Source organism: Urocampus carinirostris, chromosome 15 (assembly GCF_059441175.1).
Source record: "Urocampus carinirostris isolate Australia breed hairy pipefish chromosome 15, RoL_Ucar_1.0, whole genome shotgun sequence".
Taxonomy (NCBI): Eukaryota; Metazoa; Chordata; class Actinopteri; order Syngnathiformes; family Syngnathidae; genus Urocampus; species Urocampus carinirostris.
Window position 1 is genome coordinate 20021102 of NC_142363.1, and position 21036 is coordinate 20042137.

The 21036-nt window shown below is 40.0% G+C and overlaps 1 protein-coding gene across 1 annotated transcript; it reads right to left on the reverse strand.

Moving 5' to 3' along the window:
* Nucleotides 1–1105: 1105 nt before the first annotated feature.
* On the reverse strand, nucleotides 1106–19107 carry cmpk2 (cytidine monophosphate (UMP-CMP) kinase 2, mitochondrial). Its single transcript, XM_088355078.1, has 5 exons — nucleotides 18354–19107; nucleotides 16843–16963; nucleotides 13049–13250; nucleotides 11282–11515; nucleotides 1106–2078 (listed from the first exon to the last, which is right to left on the reverse strand). The coding sequence occupies exons 1-5, from the start codon at nucleotides 18999–19001 to the stop codon at nucleotides 1958–1960; spliced, it is 1326 nt and encodes a 441-aa protein (XP_088211204.1). The 5' UTR covers nucleotides 19002–19107; the 3' UTR covers nucleotides 1106–1957.
* Nucleotides 19108–21036: the final 1929 nt, after the last annotated feature.

The window sequence follows — 21036 nt, forward strand, 5'->3', positions numbered from 1 at the left end:
GGGGACACCCTGAACTGGTTGCCAGCCAGTCGCAGGGCACTCAGGGACGGACAATTCACTCGCTCATTCACACCTTGGGACAATATGGACCGGCCAATTAGAATAGAATAGAATATAGAATATATCTTTATTGTCATTGTTACAAAATGGGTTGAACATATTGTGACAACAAAATTGGACGTGGCACTCCAATTTCACATTTAACAATTAACCTCACATCCATGTTTTTTGGGATGTGGGAGGAAACCGGGGTGCCCAGAGGAAACCCACGCAAGTTTGGGGAGAACATGCAAACTCCACACAGGAAGGTTCGACCTCATGACCTCAGAACTGTGCCGCACAAGCGCTAACCGCTGCACGGCCGTGCTGCCATATCTATAATATCGTAGAAAATATGTCTTTTTTTTTTTTAAGAGAGAAATTAGCATGATGATCTTCCATCTGCACGAAAAAAGTACTTTTTCTTTGTATACGCTGCAGGCCCCCAAAAAAGGGTCAGCGGGCCACATATGGCCACTCACCGTAGTTTGGACACCACTGTATTCAAAGTACTTTTAGTCGTATCTATCATATTTTAGAATAATTTTCAAATTCTACAAATATATTAAATTCATTAAAAAATATATAGACATTAGCACATCAATCTTCCATCTGCAACATGTGAAAATTTTGCCTATCTATAAGTGTATATATATTTTTTTTTTTAAATATCAATTTGCTCATATTGAATGTAGTTTATTTACCAATGGAGTTAGATTGTATTTACAGGAAGTGTAACAAATTTTTGGAGAAAAATTCAATTATTTTGTATATTTTGCAGGCCCCCAAGAAAGGATCAGTGGGCGACAAATGCCCCCCTGCCTTAGTTTGGACACCCGTGAGTTAAATTCACTCTTAGTTTTAGTAGTCAGATGTTGGAAAAGATTGCTAATTAAAAAAAATATATTAAAAAAAAAGAACATAATATAAATGTTCATAAATATCTTCCATCTACTATACATGATAATTTAACTTTAAGTAGCAATATTTTTACTTTATGAGATATAATATCTTAAAAAAAAAAATACATTGTACCCATAATGTGCATTTTTTTGCCAATTTTTTGGAGGAAAAAAGTCTTGTTTGTTGTATATGCTGCAGGCCCCCCAAAAAAGGGTTCAGTGGGTTGCTAAGGGCTCCCAGCCATAGCTTCGACACCCCTGAGTTAAATGCACTCTTGGTCTAATCTATTAGATTTTAGAGCAATTTTCTAATTTCAAAATCTCATTTTATTTTGAAAATTGCAGAAGGAGTTTCCACCTGCAAAATATGACAATTTTGCTTATTATAAGTACAAATATGCTTCTTTATGAGGTTAAATATTTTCCAAAATATACATTTGGACAATTTGGATATAATGGATTTGTCAATGGAGTTGGATTGTATTATTTGGAAATGTAAAATAAATTTTGGGGGAGGGGAAAAACAAGTATTGTTTAGTGTCCATGACCCCTAGAAAGGGTCAGTGGGCTCCAAATAGCCCCCCAGCCATATTTTGGACACCTCTTAGTTAATTGCATTCTTGGTCTTGTGTATAAGATTGTAGAAACAATTAGCTAATTGTTAGCTGTTTTGCAATTGGAGTAAGAGTGTATTCTTTGGATGTGTAAACCACATATTGGAAGGAAGAATATCCTGCAAGGCAAGATGGGGTCAGTGGGCTACAAATGGCCCCTGGTCATAGTTTGGAAACCACAGAGATACATGCACTTGTCTTAAAGCGTGTGTGTGCATGTGTGTTAGGATGACTATGTACTTCTAAATTGTGTTAATGTAATTTTCTTGCCTCTGTATAGCGGCTCACTCTATGTATTCCTTTTGGACCACTACGCCATCCGCGTCCCTTTTCTGACTCCCAGTGGCCACAAGCGGTAGTGCGTCTACTTGATGCTCAAAGCAACCCAGATAAGATAGAGGTTTACAAGTGGCATTGGGCCTTAATTAAAAGAGACACTTGTTGGAGCACTTGTTCAGCAGAAGATCCGGCATCCACGCTTACGCATGTCGGACCGCTGATCCTTCTGTAAGCCTCTTCCACTCTGTACACAAAAATGGAGTTTGTCAACAAATGAAGTAAACACATTGAGTACTGGATTTTTTTAAACTATAAGGCACACTTAAAGAACCCGAATTGGCCAGAAATTTTAAAGTGCAACTTATGACCCTGTGTGCCTTATCCATCCCAGAATATGGTAATAAGATTGAAAAAGTATACGGTAATTACATGTGTATTACTTAGTGTTCATTTTACCTCTGAAAAGTGATGGGTCCCGGGGACTCGCTTGCTCAAAAATCTATGGGTCCCAACAGAGATCTAGGGGTCCCCAAAATTTTGTGTTATCGGGGTTAATATTGGAAATCGGCGACAAATATATAATATAAATCTATATATTCTTTCAGTTTTAATCATCACACTTAATTGGTAATACAAAGCAGTTATCACTTCATATTTTTTAGTTCACAAAAATATTGTACATTATACAAAATAATTTGCTGAAATATTAGTCTATATATTCATGCAGTTTTAATCACTTCAGATTTTTCAGATCATATATTCTTCGTGGTTTGCTGTCCCGCCACAGTTGTAATGCCTTCTCAAGGTCCAATTGCAGCAACAGAATTTCCATAGCTAATTTGTGGTTTTCATTGTCGTTGTGCCGATCCAATGTGCTTTTCTGAAAGTTCGTAGTGCGAAATGATTTATGCAATCCAGTTTTTTTGTCACGCTGGGTGCACGCATTACAGAACATGTAGCCTCCATTATCATCCTACTGATAGTGTAACCAGGAATATAATTGAGTCCATTTAGGCAGAAAAGTCCTTTTCTTGCTAGGAGTATTTATTTGTTTATTATCTTTCGTCGAATCGTTCGCTTCAAAACACGTGTTTTCCTTGCCTTCACGATCTTCTGAAGAATTTCTCGTGCAAAATAATCGGGTAATAATGACAATTTGGTGTCAAAAAAGTTGCGTCCCGGGGACGCACGTTGATTTGACACTATGCGTCCTCAGCAAAAATGATGCGTCTAGGAAAGCAGGGACGCAGGCAAACGAGAACACTGATTACTACACAAGGATTTACGGGTACACTGAGCAACGAGTGAATGATCAATAATCATCGGTGGCCAAAATCACAATAGATTGTACGTAACAGGATTCGAGCCCGGGTTGAGGTGGTGAGGGCACCAACACTTTAACACTAGAACGCCAGTGGTACAGATGACATATGAAAAAGACATTATGTCATTTTCACATTATTTTTACTCACGGGGTCATAAACACTTATTTGCATAGTTCATTCTGACAGGTTGTGCATTCCCTCCACTTCTTCGACTGTATGTCAATAACGTTGCGAAAGACAGAAACAGAAAAGGTCTTTTAACAAAATACTTTACAAGCTATTCTACGTATGTATTCATATAAAACTGAGAGGTTGTTGAAACATAGTTGAAGGAGTAGAGAGACTGTTTAACCCAACCTTTTTCAACCTGAGAGCTATGTTTTGTTACTAATTAGTGCAAAGGGCACTGAGTTTGATATGCGTTTCTAAAATAACAACTGATCATGTTATAAATATGTTGTTACCATGTTATTACCATGCTAATTATTGTAAGTGAACCACTAAAAATCCAATTACAAGAGAAAACCACAATTACCCAGCGCTGGTGAGCTATTTGCAGAACAGGTCTGGGGGCACCTCAATTGTTCTCGGGGGCACCCTGGTTCAACTGATCAGAGTGCACTTGGCAAATCAGTGATTCTGGCATCGAGATTAAAAGTAGTGTGATGATTAGATAAGTTGTAATGCATTTTTGTACGTCATCTGTACCACTGGTGTTCCAGTGGTAAAGTGTCCTGTCATGATGACTGATTAGTATCACCTGTGCCCGCTCGTTTGGCGCCAGCCGCTGCGGGCTACCTGATTGGTTTCCTGTCCTTTTTAAGCCCAGTCCATTCACTCTGTCAGTCCGTCAGCGAACCTATGTTTCTACAAGCTAAGCACTTTGACTCTGACTCCCATCGCTTTTTGCCCCAGTTTTTTCACCTGTCCGTTCCTAATCTCCCCGTTTGTCTCCGGCTACGACCTGTTTTTGTGACCCCGACCATGTTTGTTCTCCCGTCCCCGCTTACGGCCCATTTTTTATGCCAACCATGTTTTTGCTCTCCTGTCCCGGCTATTGACCTGTTTTTTCCGTCCGCGACACCACCATCTTCCGCTCTGGAGGATCCACTTCCGTATTCGAAACACGATCCGATTGTGTGAGCGGCTTGCTTCCCGCGTCCAGCGAGCACCGGATCACGGGCGCTGCCCTTCCTCTTTCTATCAATAAACTTGTGGTTAACGTTACACATTTGGATCCTGATTCCGTTCTGGTCGTGACATGTCCCTGACCTCACCACTGTGATCCGGGTTTGATTCTTAGCGTTAGCTTAATGTTAACGTTAGCCTAGCGCTAAATCTCCTGCCCGCTGCTATCAATAAATAGCAGCTTGCACACCCCGACTTTGATCGGCCATGTTTAAGGACTGTACTTCCCAAATCCATTCAACACGTGGACTGAGCGATTAGGGAAAAAACACTGGACTGTGTGTACAGTAAGATCAAACATCTAGTTGGATCCGCTCATCTCTGTCTGTCCCTCAGCCCCTCACATTAAACCACACCACCTACATTGGATATTACCGAATCTTACTGCAATATGTATTCTGTGTAGCACTATTTAGTTACTCTATATAACACGCTACAGTGGGCATTTGCACGTCACACTGGGTATTTGTATATTGTATTCTTTTGGCTTTATTATTGTACTGTTCTCAGCTCAGGGATGCTGCTGGAAATGTGAATTTCCCTTAGGGGATGAATAAAGTATCTATCTATCTATCTATCTATCATACAACCCCCCCTCCAAAGGAAAACAAAGCCTATACAACAAAGACAGTTAAAACATCTTCTTTGTTCCTTTATCTCTTTGTTTTCCTTATCCTCACTGTAAAATGTGTATCTGGAGTGCCACGTCCAATTTCGCTGTCACAATATATCCCATGTTGTAACAATGACAATAAAGGTATATTCTATTCTATTCTATTCTATTGTTGCAAACAATATTTTGTGATTTAAATCTGCAATACTTATCGACTGAATAATTATTGCATTATTATGTGCCATAGGTGTATAAAAAGCACACATTTTACACAATAGCTATTACTATAATCTCGCTTTATAGTCTGTTACGCCATATAGATGAAAAAAACATCACAAAGGACTATTTTTGGGAGGAGCGCCTCATAATCCGGTGAGCCTTATACTTAAACAGAATGAAGAGCGGTAAGACTCTAGGCTGACGATAAGCAGAGAAGACGCTGACGAATGGCGAGCCACCTTTGAAAGATATGAGAAAGGAAACGCCACAGATGGCCCGCAGCGCAACCGTTCCCGGAGACAAATGAGTCCTCGTGATGGCGATTGACCGAGTCGGCACAATCTCGACTCCAGTTTTCTAATTGCGACGGTCGACATCTGGCGATCCCGTGTGGAAAAGCCGTAATTTCGGAAGGAAAGATGAATGGAAGTCGCCATCGACCTGTCGGCGAGGACGATCTGCCGGGCCGGGCCGTGACTGCTGAGTTTTTGACGCGCTTTAATGGAGCGCCGTGCTGTGACAACTAATCACCTGAGCTTCTTCATCAGCGACTCCTCTACTCTAAGAGAGTAATTGATGGAGCAGACGGGCACTAGACGTGGCCTGACAATCTTATCTGTCTCTTCAACGCTCTCCAGCTCATAGTAAAGGATAAAACACTTAAAATCCATTCTTGGCATAGGTGTCCAAAGTGTCTGTCTGAGAAGTTAAATAAGAACTCATGCGTGATAACTGCGATAAGCAGTGTTGGTACTATTGCGTTACAAAGGAAAGTGTTCCTGGAATGCGAATACAGACGCTGCCCTACCCACGAACGAGATAGCTGCCGTGCGATCGTTTGTAAGTTGAATTTGTAAGTTGCTTCAGTGCTATATTTTGTATGGGCTGTATGCTTAAAGTTTATATAAGTATGTTTAAGTAACCTGTATTGTTTTGAAACTCAAAAATAAAAAAATATGCTCTATAAAATTACAAAAGCAGGCTGAATGATAAAGCATAGTACCGAAAAACAAAGCTACACATTAGGCGCTGATGTTCTGTGGTCTGTGAAGCCCTTTGAGACTCCTTGTGATTAAGGGCTATACAAATTCACATGACTTGACTATAAAGATAAAGATAAAGATAAATAAAGTAAAGTTTAACTTACTTTTGGAAGAGTTAGGCAACTTCTTCCTCCGTGGTAAAAAGTGGACAAAAAAAGGCCATCCGACCATTTTCTCAACCGCATCTAGCTAGCTTTCTCATTCCACTTTTGTTTTAAAAGAAACAGCTCGCCTCTTCTTTACACTTTACACCAACCATATCGAATGGATGCACGAGCTATTAAACAATAAAAATGATATACAGTGCAGTGTGTTTACATTACACACACTGTGCGCATGCGTCTGCCGCTGTGGTGCCTGGTTTCGACTCCCCTGCGGAGTCCTCCCCCCCTCGTGTGAGCGCGCATTCTGCTGCGCTTCCGACAATAGCAATCGTATTCTATATAATCTCTTATAAAAACAATAAAGATATTGTCGGAAGCGCAGCGGGGTGCTCGCTCGCGTGAGGGGGGGGGATTTTGCAGGGGAGTCGAAATTAGGCACTACACTACAAGACTCCTCAACAGCTGCTAAAGGGATGTTTTGCCATTTTATCGCAGAGCACAACATTTAAATTTAAAGGGTTATTAATGGATATATTAGTTACGCTGATAACAATTGTTCCAGATTTTTTATCTTTTATTTTATTATTAAGAATATGTACAGAGTTATAAGACGAAACACATGTACAATATAACATTTTTTTGTATTTTGTAAGGGAAAATACGACAGTTTGTAAAGGCATGGAGCCGTGGAGGTTGACAGATATGATTTACTTGAGTAAGTTTTGGGAAATTTCGTGCTTCTAGGAGGATTTTTAAATCCCTATACTTTACTTGAGTACATTTGTGAAGAAAAAAACAGTACTTTAACTCTGCTACATTAGTTGAAGTCGTTACTTTGTGACTTAATAAATCCCCTCCACATAAGTACGCGTCTGTCTGTCTCCGCTAAGGCGCAACTATCCGGCAGGCTCTACCATGTGTAACCCATCAAACGAAGCAACCTCGTCATGTGACCATATTCAACTTCAGCAGGGGAAATTGAGTTTACGGATAAAACAGATGGAAAATGTCGCTTAGCAATACCGACTGTGAAAACACAGAAGAGGAGGAGGACCCCTGGCCTCACATCAAAAGCATGTTCCCTTTAAAAAGGGGGTGAAACGCCAGCTACAATATGCAATGTTTCTTTTGTTCGGGTTCATGGGCTAGCTTGTTGGTCTGCTTGCAGAGCCTGTTAAGATAGTATTCGGGCTTTAAATATGCTACTTGGTGCTTCATTTATTTATTTGATTTATAGTATCTTTATTTTATTGTTTTTTAAAGCACTTGAATTTACGTTGATTATTTTAATCTACTTTTAAATGTAATCATTTTTATGTTGATCGGATGGACTTTGATAATTGAATGATCTGATGGTTTAAAAAAGAATCAATAAATACGATGTTGCTACAGTTACTCAGTACTTGAGTAACTTTTTCACCAAGTACTTTTTTACTTTTACTCAAGTAAGTATTTGGATGACTACTTTTACTTCTACTTGAGTAATATTATTTTGAAGTAAGAGTACTTTTACTTGGGTAAATTTGTCATTATTCTTTTGGTCATAACAACTTTGGCTGCAGTCCTCCGCTCTCCTCCGAGTTGTTTACGTCACATCTTTTCAGATCAGGTCCCCCTCCAAAATAGCGACTACCATATGGTTAGATAGCAAATAAGAATACAGTATTCACTACTGCACCGAAAGAAAAGGCGAATGAGGGCTGTGTGGCAAAAAAAATGTGAGCCAGCAGTGCTGTTGACATTGTTGAATGCGACGGCTCGTGTCTTTCGTGAGTGAAATGGCTCTACGAACCGGCTCTAGGAAATGAAAGAAGGGAGTTTGCTCCCCACCAATCAACAGCTCCCTCTGAGCGCTTTTTTCTCTTGTGATTTGTCAAGATGTATTTTGGGGGATTCTATGTTGTATTTTATCTGTTTTTTAGATTCATCAATAGTTTTATATTTCCTATGTTTTTTAGTGTTATTGTGTTTGTATAAACGTTAAACGTTTATACTTTTTTCTTCTTTTATCTCTCTTATTCCTTTTGTTACTGTATGTTTTTTTTTGTTTCATTTTCTCTATTTTTCTATTTTTTTCCTTTTTTCCCCCCTTTTTAAGTCATTCAGTGGATAATGTTACAAAATAATTGCGAATATAAAGATTTAAGCAACAAAAACCACCCGAAGAGCCGTTTGGAACCCGAAAGAGCTAGTGATCCTAGCTGCTAGCCGCTACTTGTTAGCTGCTCTGTGTAAATAAAGTAAGCTTCGTTCTTTTTTGTCACTCGCCTTTCACAACCGTTTTGCAGAGTCCAGTGATTCAGACACCCCCACAAAAAATCCACTGGGACAAATGTCACATCACACAGAGTGACTCAGTTAAAAATTTAGGTGTCATATTTGACCCTGATCTAACCTTTGAGATGCATGTAAAGAAAATTACTAGAACCGCTTTCTTCCATCTTCGTAACATTGCCAAAATCCGTTCAATACTGTCTCAGTCTGATGCGGAAACTATAATTCATGCATTTGTTACCTCCCGTCTCGATTACTGTAATGCACTACTCTCCGGTCTCCCGAAGTCCAGAATCAAGTCTCTTCAGCTAGTACAAAATGCCGCAGCGAGGCTTTTAACTAGGACAAAAAAGTACGATCACATGACACCGATTTTGGCTAACTTGCACTGGCTCCCAGTTATCCAAAGATGTGACTTCAAGGTTCTCTTAGTATTGTACAAAATCATACATGGACTTGCTCCCTCTTATCTTTCAGATCTGATCTGCCCCTACGTCCCGGTCCGAAGCCTACGATCTGAGAGTGCCGGTCTTCTGGTGATCCCGAGAGCAAAGAAGTGTTCTGCTGGTTCGAGAGCGTTCTCCATCCGGGCACCGGTGCTGTGGAATGCTCTTCCCCCTGAGATCCGATCTGCAACCTCAGTGGAAATGTTTAAATCTAAACTTAAAACTCACTTCTACTCCATTGCATATGAATAATAACCTACTCTTCTTGTCGGCTGAAAAACAGTCTGTGTAACATAGTGTACTAATCTGTGAAGCCCTTAGAGACTTATTGTGATTAAGGGCTATACAAATAAAAATGACTTGACTTGACTTGAATTAAAAGCCGGATCTCTTCTTCAGGTTGGATGCTGGGTGACCTCTCACAGCGCAAGAAGCATTACAGCACTGTCCTCCACTCGAAAAAAGTAGAGGACATCCCGAAGAAAATGTTCGTATCTACCGTTTTGCATAAGCTGAATGGTCCGGGGAGCGTCTGTACATTTCTTGGTAACGAGTCCTGTAATGCATTCTTAAGAAAAAATTGTAACTGCTTTTGTAACTCCATGATCAAAACTAAATACAATACTTATTTTAGATAAATACAGAGACCACTCGCTACTTTGTTCTTCGGTTATGGCTGGTTAATCCTTCGTGGATTATTAAATAAATTGATTTTGTCTTTGTTGTCATTAATATTGTATCGTGCATTGAAGAGAGCGCTCTGAGGGCGCTCTGTTTTGGGTGGGTGTGACCGTGTGTGTGCGCGGCCGTGATAGGCTGGTGGAGGCTGTCAGTCAAACAACCGGGATGGGCATGCACAGTCTATGTCATCGAATCAAAACAAACAACTAGCTTTTAGTGGCTCGTTACATTAAAAAGAAACTCATGAATTAAATTGCACTGTGAGGAAAGTCAGAAGAATGCAAAGAAATGCTGACCACCAGCGGTTGCCTCGTGGGATTATTATTACTCTGGCGGCGTCTGGGAGAAGGCAAGGTTTGACCTACAGCTAATGGCTAGGCTAAGAACTGTTTGAAGCCACCGCTACGGGCCCTGAATCTTGTGTTGGCGGAGACCATCTGTGTCTCGCCGAATGGTCATTTTCCGGACAAATCGTTCAGGAAAGCGCTCCCCCATCGAGAGGCCAGGAGTGCGATCCCCCGCAATAGCCATCGACTAACGGTTGACCACGGTTTTTATAAGAGGAGTGAATTTGCAAAAATGGAACATGGAGCAATAACAGGCAAGTCTGACAATTTACATCACAAGACAAAACAAAGAAATCCATGTAAAAGAGATAAGCGCACAACTGAACCTTCAAGGTTATATGATAAGACCATTGTTGGGGAAGTACACTGATATGAAAGAATACATTCAGCAAGTCTTTTACTTTGTAAAAATATGTGAATAAATATGATGTGCATTCAAAACAACTGAATGAATAATGTGATTATCAAAGTAATTAAATAATAAACTAATACAGCTGGAAAACAAATGCTATAGTGACATCAGATGTAGCAAAATATTCTTTGGTTATTATATGTTATAGGAGTCCCTAACGGTAAAATGTAATGTTTGAAATGTCATTAATTTGTTTTTTTTATTTTCCTGTTGGTGGTAAGAGTCAATTTTTATTTTGAATATGTCTTCCATGTAAGGAAAATCGGAATAGGAGTAGGCATTTAAAACCTTCGGCTTCAGCCTACTCCCTGTGGCCTCATGTTTATGTATTACATGATAGTATCAGACAGCTGTATTCTAAGCAAATATTTTGTTGTGTTCGTTTTTTTTAAAGGAGCTTTATGGGATTTATAACTATGTTACTCTCTGCTGCCTTCTCCTGGCTTTAAGTCATAATTGCAACCTCAGTCAAATCGTTCACGATGCCCGTGCGAGTATGTGCATTTCTTATATGTGCTAGAATAAACTTCTTATTTCATCTTTTTAGGATTTGGGTTAACGTTGAGGCAGGCATTTTCTTACTTTCACCATTTTCATGTTCCACTGAAAAATAGAAATTAAAAAAAAGACTTTCAGGGACAAGCATGACGTCCCTCTCCAGCACTTGCCCCCTTTCTTCAAACATGATGTTTTCCGCAACTTTCAACATTTAAACGACACCTCAAACGACGCACCCCGCCTTTAATCAATTAATGTCGTTTTTTGTGTGCTGTGCATTAACAAAACGTTACCAACCTGAGTCGAAAGAGTTGGTTGAGATCCAGCTCATGCTCCTCTTGGGTCTCCCTTTGACCTCTGTCCTTCAGCCTCCTCTTCCTTTCCTCGGGGTCCAGCGTCAGGAGAACCACAAGACTGGGTCGGAGGAGGTCGCTAGGCCAACGGTACAACTCGGAGCCTTCTGCCGGGAGGTTGGATAGCGGACCGCTCACTGCCGTAGCGATGGCGTAGGCGGCGGTGCTGTGCCAGAACCTGACAACAAAATTAGGAGACTGATCGTTTTTTTTATACAGTGAACATTTGGCGTCTTCTTTGGAGAATCTAAGGTACCTGCTAAAAACTGTTGTTGTCTTAGCTGATAACAAGGTTTCATTTGTATTGTTTTTTTTGTTATTTTGATAATGAAAGTTTCAATTCTGCTCTGATCACGCTTAGAAGAGTCATCTGACTTAAAAAAATATTCCAACAGCTCCAAAACGTACTTTGTACATTTTATTCCTTATGCTAAAATGTATATTGTACATTTAGAAACTATTTGCAAATATTTTTTAGCACACTCTGTGATGTTGAGTGTGTTTTTGCTTTAGTAGCACATAAATAATAAAATGGGATGCCTGGGGGAGAATGTTATTACTATATTAAACACAAGGAGAAACACTTTGTTATAATTATTTGATTTTTTTTTAAAGGGACAATGTGTATTTATTGAAATGAAATGAAAATGAAATGATCTGCATTTATATAGCGCTTTTCAAGTCAATGACTTCCCAAAGCGCTTTACAGTGTGCTTCACATTTCCTAATAGCGGCCTTGTATTGCAGCCATGTAAGACGCTAACCTGCTTATTGGGGGTATTAGGGGTTCAGTGTCTTACCCAAGGACACTTCGACATGTAACACGGACAAGCTGGGATTCGAACTGGGATCCCTTGATCCCAAGACGAGCGCTCTACCTCCTGAGCTACTGCCGCCCCCCCTATTGATTGTTATCAAGTAATAAAGTCATAATTTGTTCATTAAAAAACATATATATTACCAGTTTTTCAGAATATTGAAAATCATATTTCAGAATGGATGAAAAATGAGATTAATAAAATATTTTTGTAGTAGCGTTTAAAGCACTCTGTATAAGGGTTAACACAGCCACCAACTCTTTCACTTGTTGTCCGCTGGCAGGCGCTAGAGGTCCCCTAAAACAATGACTAAAACATTCATATTCATAATGTTCATTCATATATATATATATATATATATATATATATTCCAAAGACATGCATTTCAGGTGAATTGGCCGGTCCAAATTGTCCATAGGTATGACTGAGTGAATGAGTTGTCTGTCCCCGTGTGCCCTGCGATTGGCTGGCAACCAGTTCAGGGTGTCCCCTGCCCACTGCCCGATGATTGCTGGGATGGGCTCCAGCACCCACACGACCCTACTGAGGATAAGCGGTGCAGCTGATGAGATGAGATGAGATATATATATATATATATATATATATATATATTATATTCTTTCATTATAACATAGTCCAGTTTGTAACCACTAATTTGTAAAAATTTTTGCCTACTTAGTTGTTTTTTCTCTTTTTAAAGTCTTTATTAAGTGTTTACACTAGAGTGCCATGTCTAATCTTGTTGCATACAATTTTTCACAACATTGATATAATTGACAAATAAGCTCATTTGATTCAGTTCAGTTCTATAAATCGTTATTTCGCAAGTTCCCCACTAGAAGGCCCTAAATACTAGACTACACCAGCATTCTCTTCAGGTACAACCTTTTTACCTATCAATGATGACAGGCGTCTTGGTGCTTTGGCGGGAAATCTCTTGCGCTGTTATGTAATTGCCTAGAGCGTAGAAAGCCCTTCGAAGGATGGGGGGCTCCTGATCAAAGAGGGCCCTCCAAGGCGAGAGACACTCCGGAGGGGAACGCATAAGTGTGGCCCCAAGCACATCCCTGAGTGACTCGGTCAGTGTCGTTTTACCTGTGGTGGAGAAAATGATAGCGAGAGTACCTTATAGTCTGCAGCGTACGGCACACACCCCCCTAACATAGTGTTTTGTAGTAGTTTTTTCATAATATAATTCGTACCGGACTATAAGGGGCATGGAATTAAAACTACAGCAAGAGGTATAATAATAATAACAGTGCCATACATTGATTGATCAGACGGAATATCTCACTGATCACAATTGAATAACATTGGATGCAACAGTACTCAAACCCAGATCACAGTATGGAGTGCACCAGATACGATCCACTAACAATTAAGAATACAAAAAAGGCATTATGTTTTATCTCATTATCACACTATTTTTAGTCACAATATGAAATTGTTGATGCTATTATTGGGCCGGACCGCGAGAATATTGTCAGACATAAAACCAGTCTGTGGTACGACTTTACAACAGTAGTGTATCGCTGACTCGCAAAGTCTTTACAAAGTACACTAGATTCTGAGGTGAATATAGAAAAAGGCATTGGGGGAAGTAATTAGGTTGTTCTGAACTGAATAGACAAATGCATTGGAGGTTCGGGTTCGCGCCCCGGCCGAGTCATTCCTAAGACTTAAAAAGTGGTCGGCGGCGCCCTCTGTTGGCTGCGGCTGCATCGGCTCGCTACAACGGGTCAGGTGCAATCGACATTTCGTTCTGTGTACATTGTTACACAGAATGACAATACATGGAAATTATTATTATTATTATTATTATTATTGTGGGAAGTAATTTGGTCGTCCTGGAAGATATAAATAAACGCATGACTTCACGCATTCAAAATGTTTGTCACTCACAATGCTTAGTTGGAGCTAAAAAAAAAGTGAAAAAAAATTCTTTCAAGTAGTATACCTTGCTCACGGTTCAACGTTTACATAACCTTTAACCGCATGGGTTGTCAAAGACCCAATGACAACGCAATTCAGGACAGCCTTTTCCACTGTTGACGGTCCCATGCCTGTTTTTGGTCAGGGCAAAGTTGGCACCAGTCAATTCCTTAATGTTGTTGGCATGGTTCGCTTTTTGTCTTCCTCTCCTCCTGCCCCCTCGAACTGTCCTCTGGAGAATTATCTTGGTCAGTCCTGATGTTCTTGTGATGTGACAATACAGCTGAACTTTCCGTCTGCGCACAGTTGAAAACAGTTCTTCGTAGGGTCAATTGTGTCCTCTGATGGTGTTGCTCACATGGACTAGGTAGTTGATGCCTTCAAGTTTCTTGTAGCATCACATCTCCATGGCCTGGATTTTCTTTTCCAGTTTTTCTGTGAGAGTCCATGTTCTAGAGGAAGATAGAAGTAACCAGCGCTTGCATGAGTCTGATTTCACTGCTATGTTCTTGTCTCTCCAGATGGGTTTAAGTCTGGCAAGTACAGCTGTGGTTTGAGCTGTCCTGGCCATTATTTTTAGTTCGGACACCTCTTCTGATACAAAAGCTCCAATATATTTTTATTTGGTTCTAGTTCTCTGTGGTTGATGGTGATGTTTGTGAGGATACCTTGGGGATTGCTGGTCATTACTTTTGTTTTTCTGTGCTGATTTCCATCCCGTACTGGCTTGATGCCTTGTCCAGGCAATTGACCAGTTGTCAGAGTTCCTGTTAGTCTTCTGCCAATCTGGCAAAGTCATCGGCAAAACGGCGGTTAGTGATGTTGTGTCGGCCAATACTGACTGTACCTTCATGTTGCTCCAGAGTACATGATCCTCTCCAGGAAGATGTTGAATAAAGTTGGGGAGAGAATGCAGCCTTGACTCACACTGACTGTGGTTGAAAAACACACTTCAATAGTACCATAGATCAGTACCACACTGTTGGCATTGGCAACCATCCATCCATCCATTTTCTTGAATGCTTATCCCCAGTAGGGTCAAGGGGGTCCTGGAGGCCATCCCAACCGTCTTTGGGCAGTGGGCAGGGGACAACATGAACTGGTTGCCAGCCAGTCGCACACAGAGACAGATAATTCACTCGCTAATTCACACCTAGGGACAATTTGAACCAGCCAATTCACCTGACATGCATTTTTTTAGAATGTGGGAGAAAACCGAAGTGCCCGGGGGAAACCCACGCAAGCACGGGGAGAACATGCAAACTTTGCACAGGAACGCTGGTTGCTAGATGCAGGGATCAGAATGGAGATTTTCATTTTCAGCTGAAATAGCCAGGGTCCAGGAGCCGCAGGCCCCAGCCAGGTCCAGGGCGGAGCCCGGTGGGGGGCTCAGGGGGGCAAACCCACCCGAAGCCAACGGCATTTATCTTATTTGCTATGTGAAAATTGCACTAGAATGAATTAAATCCAACAAAACAGAAACCATGTATTTTTTTCAGTTTTAAGATGTTTAAAACAATTGGGGGATTACAATGTTACAACCATCACCATTGTTGTTGTGTTTTGATGATGAAGATGGACCTTGTATTTAGCTACTAATCAACAATATATATGAAAATATATACATTAATAACCATTCATCATTAATTTGAAAATAGAATGCACAAACTGAACATGCTTAAAGAAAATACATGTCAGTCTGTGACAGTCTTCTCCAGCCATGACCACTTAAATTTATTCTTGATTCCTTTATCAATCTCGGAGACAAAAGCCTCGTCTTCTTTTCTTAGTATTTTCATATTTACTTTTTCAAACACTCATTTCACCGTTTGAAAAGACCGGAAGGAGCGCCATGTTTGAGAAAGCCAATGCTCTGAACAAAAGCTCCGCTGATTGGTTATCAGCGAACCTATCGCCAATGGTAGGAGTCGATCTATTTGTTGTGTGTTATAGATCTAATGCGCTGCGCTTCTTTTTGCCGATTTTTCTCGCGATCTCTAACTGCTAACTTGGGGTGATGAAACAGTCACGTATCATACCTCACCCCCCCAAAATATTTTCTTATCGAATTTAGACGATTTACGGGAATGACCTTTGGGGTTCAAAAACAGCGGAAATCCGCGGATCCGCGGAAAATTCTGATCCCTATAGATGTGATCCCATGACCTGAGAACTGTGCCGCAGACGCACTAACCACTCATCCGCTGTGCCGCCCTGGCATTGGCATACAGTTGTTCAATGGTCTGAACTAGTCCTTGGCCGATGTTGTACTTCTGCATGGTGACCTGGTGACTAAAAATAGTGTGATAATGACATAAGATCTAATGCCTTTTCATTTGTTGCCTTCATCATTAGTGCTTGCCTATATCATTAGTGCTCTAGTGGATAGAATTTCTCCCTTGGCAATCTCCCCGCCAGGACCCGTGTTTGATTCTCATTGCATTCAATATTTTGGAATTGTGAACAACCATCTATGTCCCTTGAAACCTGGTGAGTTCAGTATCCTTTGCCACAATTGTTAGGAAATAAATGTGGTGACACGTTTCCAATTATGTAGGCATATAAATGGTAAATGGTCTGCATTTATATAGCGCTTTTCAAGTCAATGAAGATATAAAGAGCACGAGATTATAAGGTGCACATTCAAATTTTTGACCAATTTTGGGTTCTTGGGTGCGCACGATAGTCCATAAAATACAGTAAACCCTTATACTTCATAATGAATGCGTTGAAAAGAATGCTAAATGGCATTAACCTGTGGCATCCAGTCCTTCCAAGACAATAATGGGGAAGTCTGGTTGGATTTGAGTCTTCACCTCACTGTCACAAGGCAGCAGATCCAGGACGGATGCAGTCTCTGGAAAAGATTTGGTGCACTGCAAGACAAAAACAATTACTTTGATGATTTAAATGAAAAGTGGGGAAAACGTGGAAAGCAAACCGAAATAGAGGTTAGAAAATGGACATTAGGCAATAACTGTAGATAATTTACAGTGTAGGGTGTTACCCTACAAATACAACCCAGCCCCCACTTGTTATTTTATAGAGTGGACTTTTACCCTTCTCTTGAGAATAATTTGAGGTAACAGCAATTCACACTCAAATTCTAAAAAAATAATTTCAAACACAGGATAGAAACACTACAACACTAGGGGTACAACTGTTAGAAGGTTAGAAGCTCTCAGCCAAATGCTGATAATGTAATTATTTTACTTTGGATGATTATGATTACCGTCTTTGATTACAGTATTTCCTTTGCCAAAAGGACTGGATCTTACTTAATTTATGATCAAAAATGTTTCATTTAAAATATATACATACATAGTTTTTTGTTTTTTTTTGTACAATTAAGAATATTGAATATTACAAGTTTTTGTTATCAATTTATTGCCATTTTTTTAAATGGGGAGAAAAACAAAACCATGTATGATTTTGTCTATCAATATATATTTATTTATTTTAAAATTGAAAAAAAAATGATACAATCAAAAGTATTTGACCATTCAAATATTCGACAAAATAGTCAACAGATTAACAATACCACAAAAACAAAAATTTTAAACGTAGATTAATATTGTCAAAATCTTTATAACAGATATTTATTTATCCTCGTAATCTAAGAAAATAATAAAATGTAAAGATAAATCTTGCAGCTCATATTATCATGGATAAGAAACACATTAACAACAAATATTTTAATTGTGGTATAACAATACCATAAAAAAACATTTTTAAATGTAGATTAACATTGTCAAAATCTTTATAAACAGATATTTATTTATCTTCGTAATCTAAGAAAATAATAAAATGTAAAGATAAATGTTGCAGCTAATATTATCATGGATAAGAAACTCATTCACAAATATATGTTAATTGTGGTCAACAATTTAACACAAAAACCTTACTTAAATATTACTATTATTAATGTATTTTATGTTTAGTATTTTTGTGAATTTACAACTGTGAAATAGTATTAACTTTTCAAATCAGCTTTAATTCGCTTCGAAATGAATATTTGGTTGTCATACATCAATGTCACCACTTGAGGTCACTACAATTCAAACTAGCATGTTCACTATACTGTATCAAGTGCAATTTGGGCTGCGTCATTAGGTACACACATATTCACATTGGATACTGCATTTGTCTTTTTTTAATCATGAATAATAACTAAATATGTGTTAATATTATTAGCTAAATAATAAGTCTCTATCAATTCGTGTACCAGAAAGTGAATAGAAATGACGTAAAGAAAGCAACATTAACCTTCTTAAAAACCTCACGAGCGGCTCGGAAACTGTAGAAAACATCGTTGTTGATCAGGTTGAGGGTAGCTGGGTGGTAGTGCGGTGGTTCCGATGGAACTATGTGATGATTCTGTTCGTTGTTCCACAGGTTCTGAATCCAATCCCCTTCTTTTTTATGCGAGTATGAACACACCAGCAAAGGGTCGTCAACCCGCAGCCACTGTCGTAAAAGTCTCTCTGTAGTGGCGGAGCTCTCTGCAGAAGCGTCTTGCAAGAAATAGCCACGCACGAGGGAATCTTTCACGCTAGGCAGAAAAGAGCACATCGGAGAAACATGACATTGTTTTGGAAGATCTCTTAACAGCTTATCTTTAAGTTTCCAGTGAAATCGGGCGCTGTGGATTTTGTCCTCGCTGGAAACGAGCAAAGAAAAACATTTGGCGTTCTCGTGAACGTGGCCAAACAGTCCCTGCGCGTGTTTTCCACCCGATCCGGGGTTCTTGTCTTCGATTCGAAAATAAACCGTCTCCCCTTCTGCTTCCACGGAGAAAACCCGCGAGGGCCACCGAGAGAGGAGCGCCATTGTCCGCTTCAACATAATACATGTTTCGCTTTTCAGGCTGCAGAAAGGAAAACGAAAGTAAACGGTGCGCTGCAAGGGAAACATTCTTTGGACTCCAGCGTGGAAGAAAGCGTTACGCAATCGTCTTAACACAGGAAGAAAGGAAAACAGCCCGTCACATTAAGCAGTGTTATACCCAAAAAGATCACCGACGATAGCATGCATATGACGTCACATTAAATGTCACCTTTCATGCCTTGACGTTATAAATTGAGCCTCGAAAAATAAACCCCTGTTAAATGAAACGTGTTCTTTCAATCATGTGACCTATGATTAATTCATTGTGTACTACAAAATGGTTATTTTAAATTTTCACTGCAATTCCACCTGTTACTTGCATTAGAAGTACAGTATCAGTCATTTCTTCCCCCAGGACCATCAATTCAATAAACGAGTGCACGAAACTGAAAACACATCTTGCGAGTTATTTTTCAGTTTGCTGCCAAATGTTATTGCACTACTTTTCATTGCACTGTTGTAACAATGCACAATTCTTTTTTCATTAACGAACATTGTACTATTATTAAAACATTCCAGCGACCCTACTGAGGATAAGCAGTGCAGCTAATGAGATGAGGCCATTCTTAAAGCACTACACTGTTAATATTTTCTCCCTGCCTTTTATCTTGTCAGTCTTCTATCTTTTTTTCTTAGCCTTTATTACATGTTTACCCTGGAGTGCATATTATGTTTCACAACGTTTATATCAATGGCATAAAATACAATTAGATTCAACGGTTGTTGAAAGAATGTTTGAATGAAGGAAATGAATGGCCTTTATTGTCATACAAGGATAAAAAAAAGGAGGACTATATATATATCTCATCTCATTAGCTGCACCGCTTATCCTCAGTAGGGTCGCAGGGGTGCTGGAGCCCATCCCAGCAATTATCGGGCAGTGGGCAGGGGACACCCAGAACTGGTTGCCAGCCAATCACAGAAATATATATATATATATATATATAAACGGGCAGCACGGCGGCAGTGGTTAGCGCTTGTGCGGCACAGTTCATGTCATGGGAACCTGTCGTGGGTTCAAATCCAGCTCCAGACTTCCTGTGCGGAGTTTGTATGTTCTCCCGTGCTTGCGTGGGCTTCTTCCGGGCACTCCGGTTTCCTCCCACGTTCCAAAAACATGCATTTCAGGTGAATTGGCCGGTCCAAATTGTCCCTAGGTGTGAATGAGCGAATGAGTTGTCTGTCCCTGTGTGCCCTGCGATTGGCTGGCAACCAATTCAGGGTGTCCCCTGCCCACTGCCCGGAGATGGCTGGGATGGGCCCCAGCCCCCCCGCGACCCTAATGAGGATAAGCGGTACGGCTGATGAGATGAGATGAGATATATAAAAACATAATCAATTATGTGCATTCTTGCAGTGGCGCTTCTAGAAATGTTTCTTAGGGGTGGTGGGCCACTTAAAATACTGGGGTGGCACACCAAAGCTAAAAGGCGCCGTTTCAGCGTATTGAAGTAGGCAGGTCAGAGCAAACGTATCAGATACCTTTAAGGATACAGCTACTGATATACTTTGGTGTACTGTATTGTGTAATATACGATGCTATTGATTTAATGTGAATAGTTCATAAACTGTCCAGTCAACATTTTAATTAAATGAAATGATCTGCATTTATATAGCGCTTTTCAAGTCAATGACTTCCCAAAGCGCTTTACAATGTGCTCCACATTTCCCAATAGCGGCCTTGCAGCCATGTAAGGCGCTAACCTGCTTATTGGGGGTATTAGGGGTTCAGTGTCTTACCCAAGGACACTTCGACATGTAACACGGATGAGCCAGGATTCGAACTGGGATCCCTTGATCCCAAGACGAGCGCTCTGCCTCCTGAGCTACTGCCGCCCCGGTATTTAGCTAATAATAATAACACATATTTAGTTATTATTTTAAGTTCCACATCACTTCTGTTTGATGGTGTTGTGTATATATTGGGCATAAAGTGTACATTTAACAGAGGAATTACTGAGTGCTGTTAGATACAAATACAAGGAAGTACAGAGACAATCATATCTAAACTGGATAGATCTCTACTTAATGTTAATGTGACACAAAAATACTGAATGAAGTT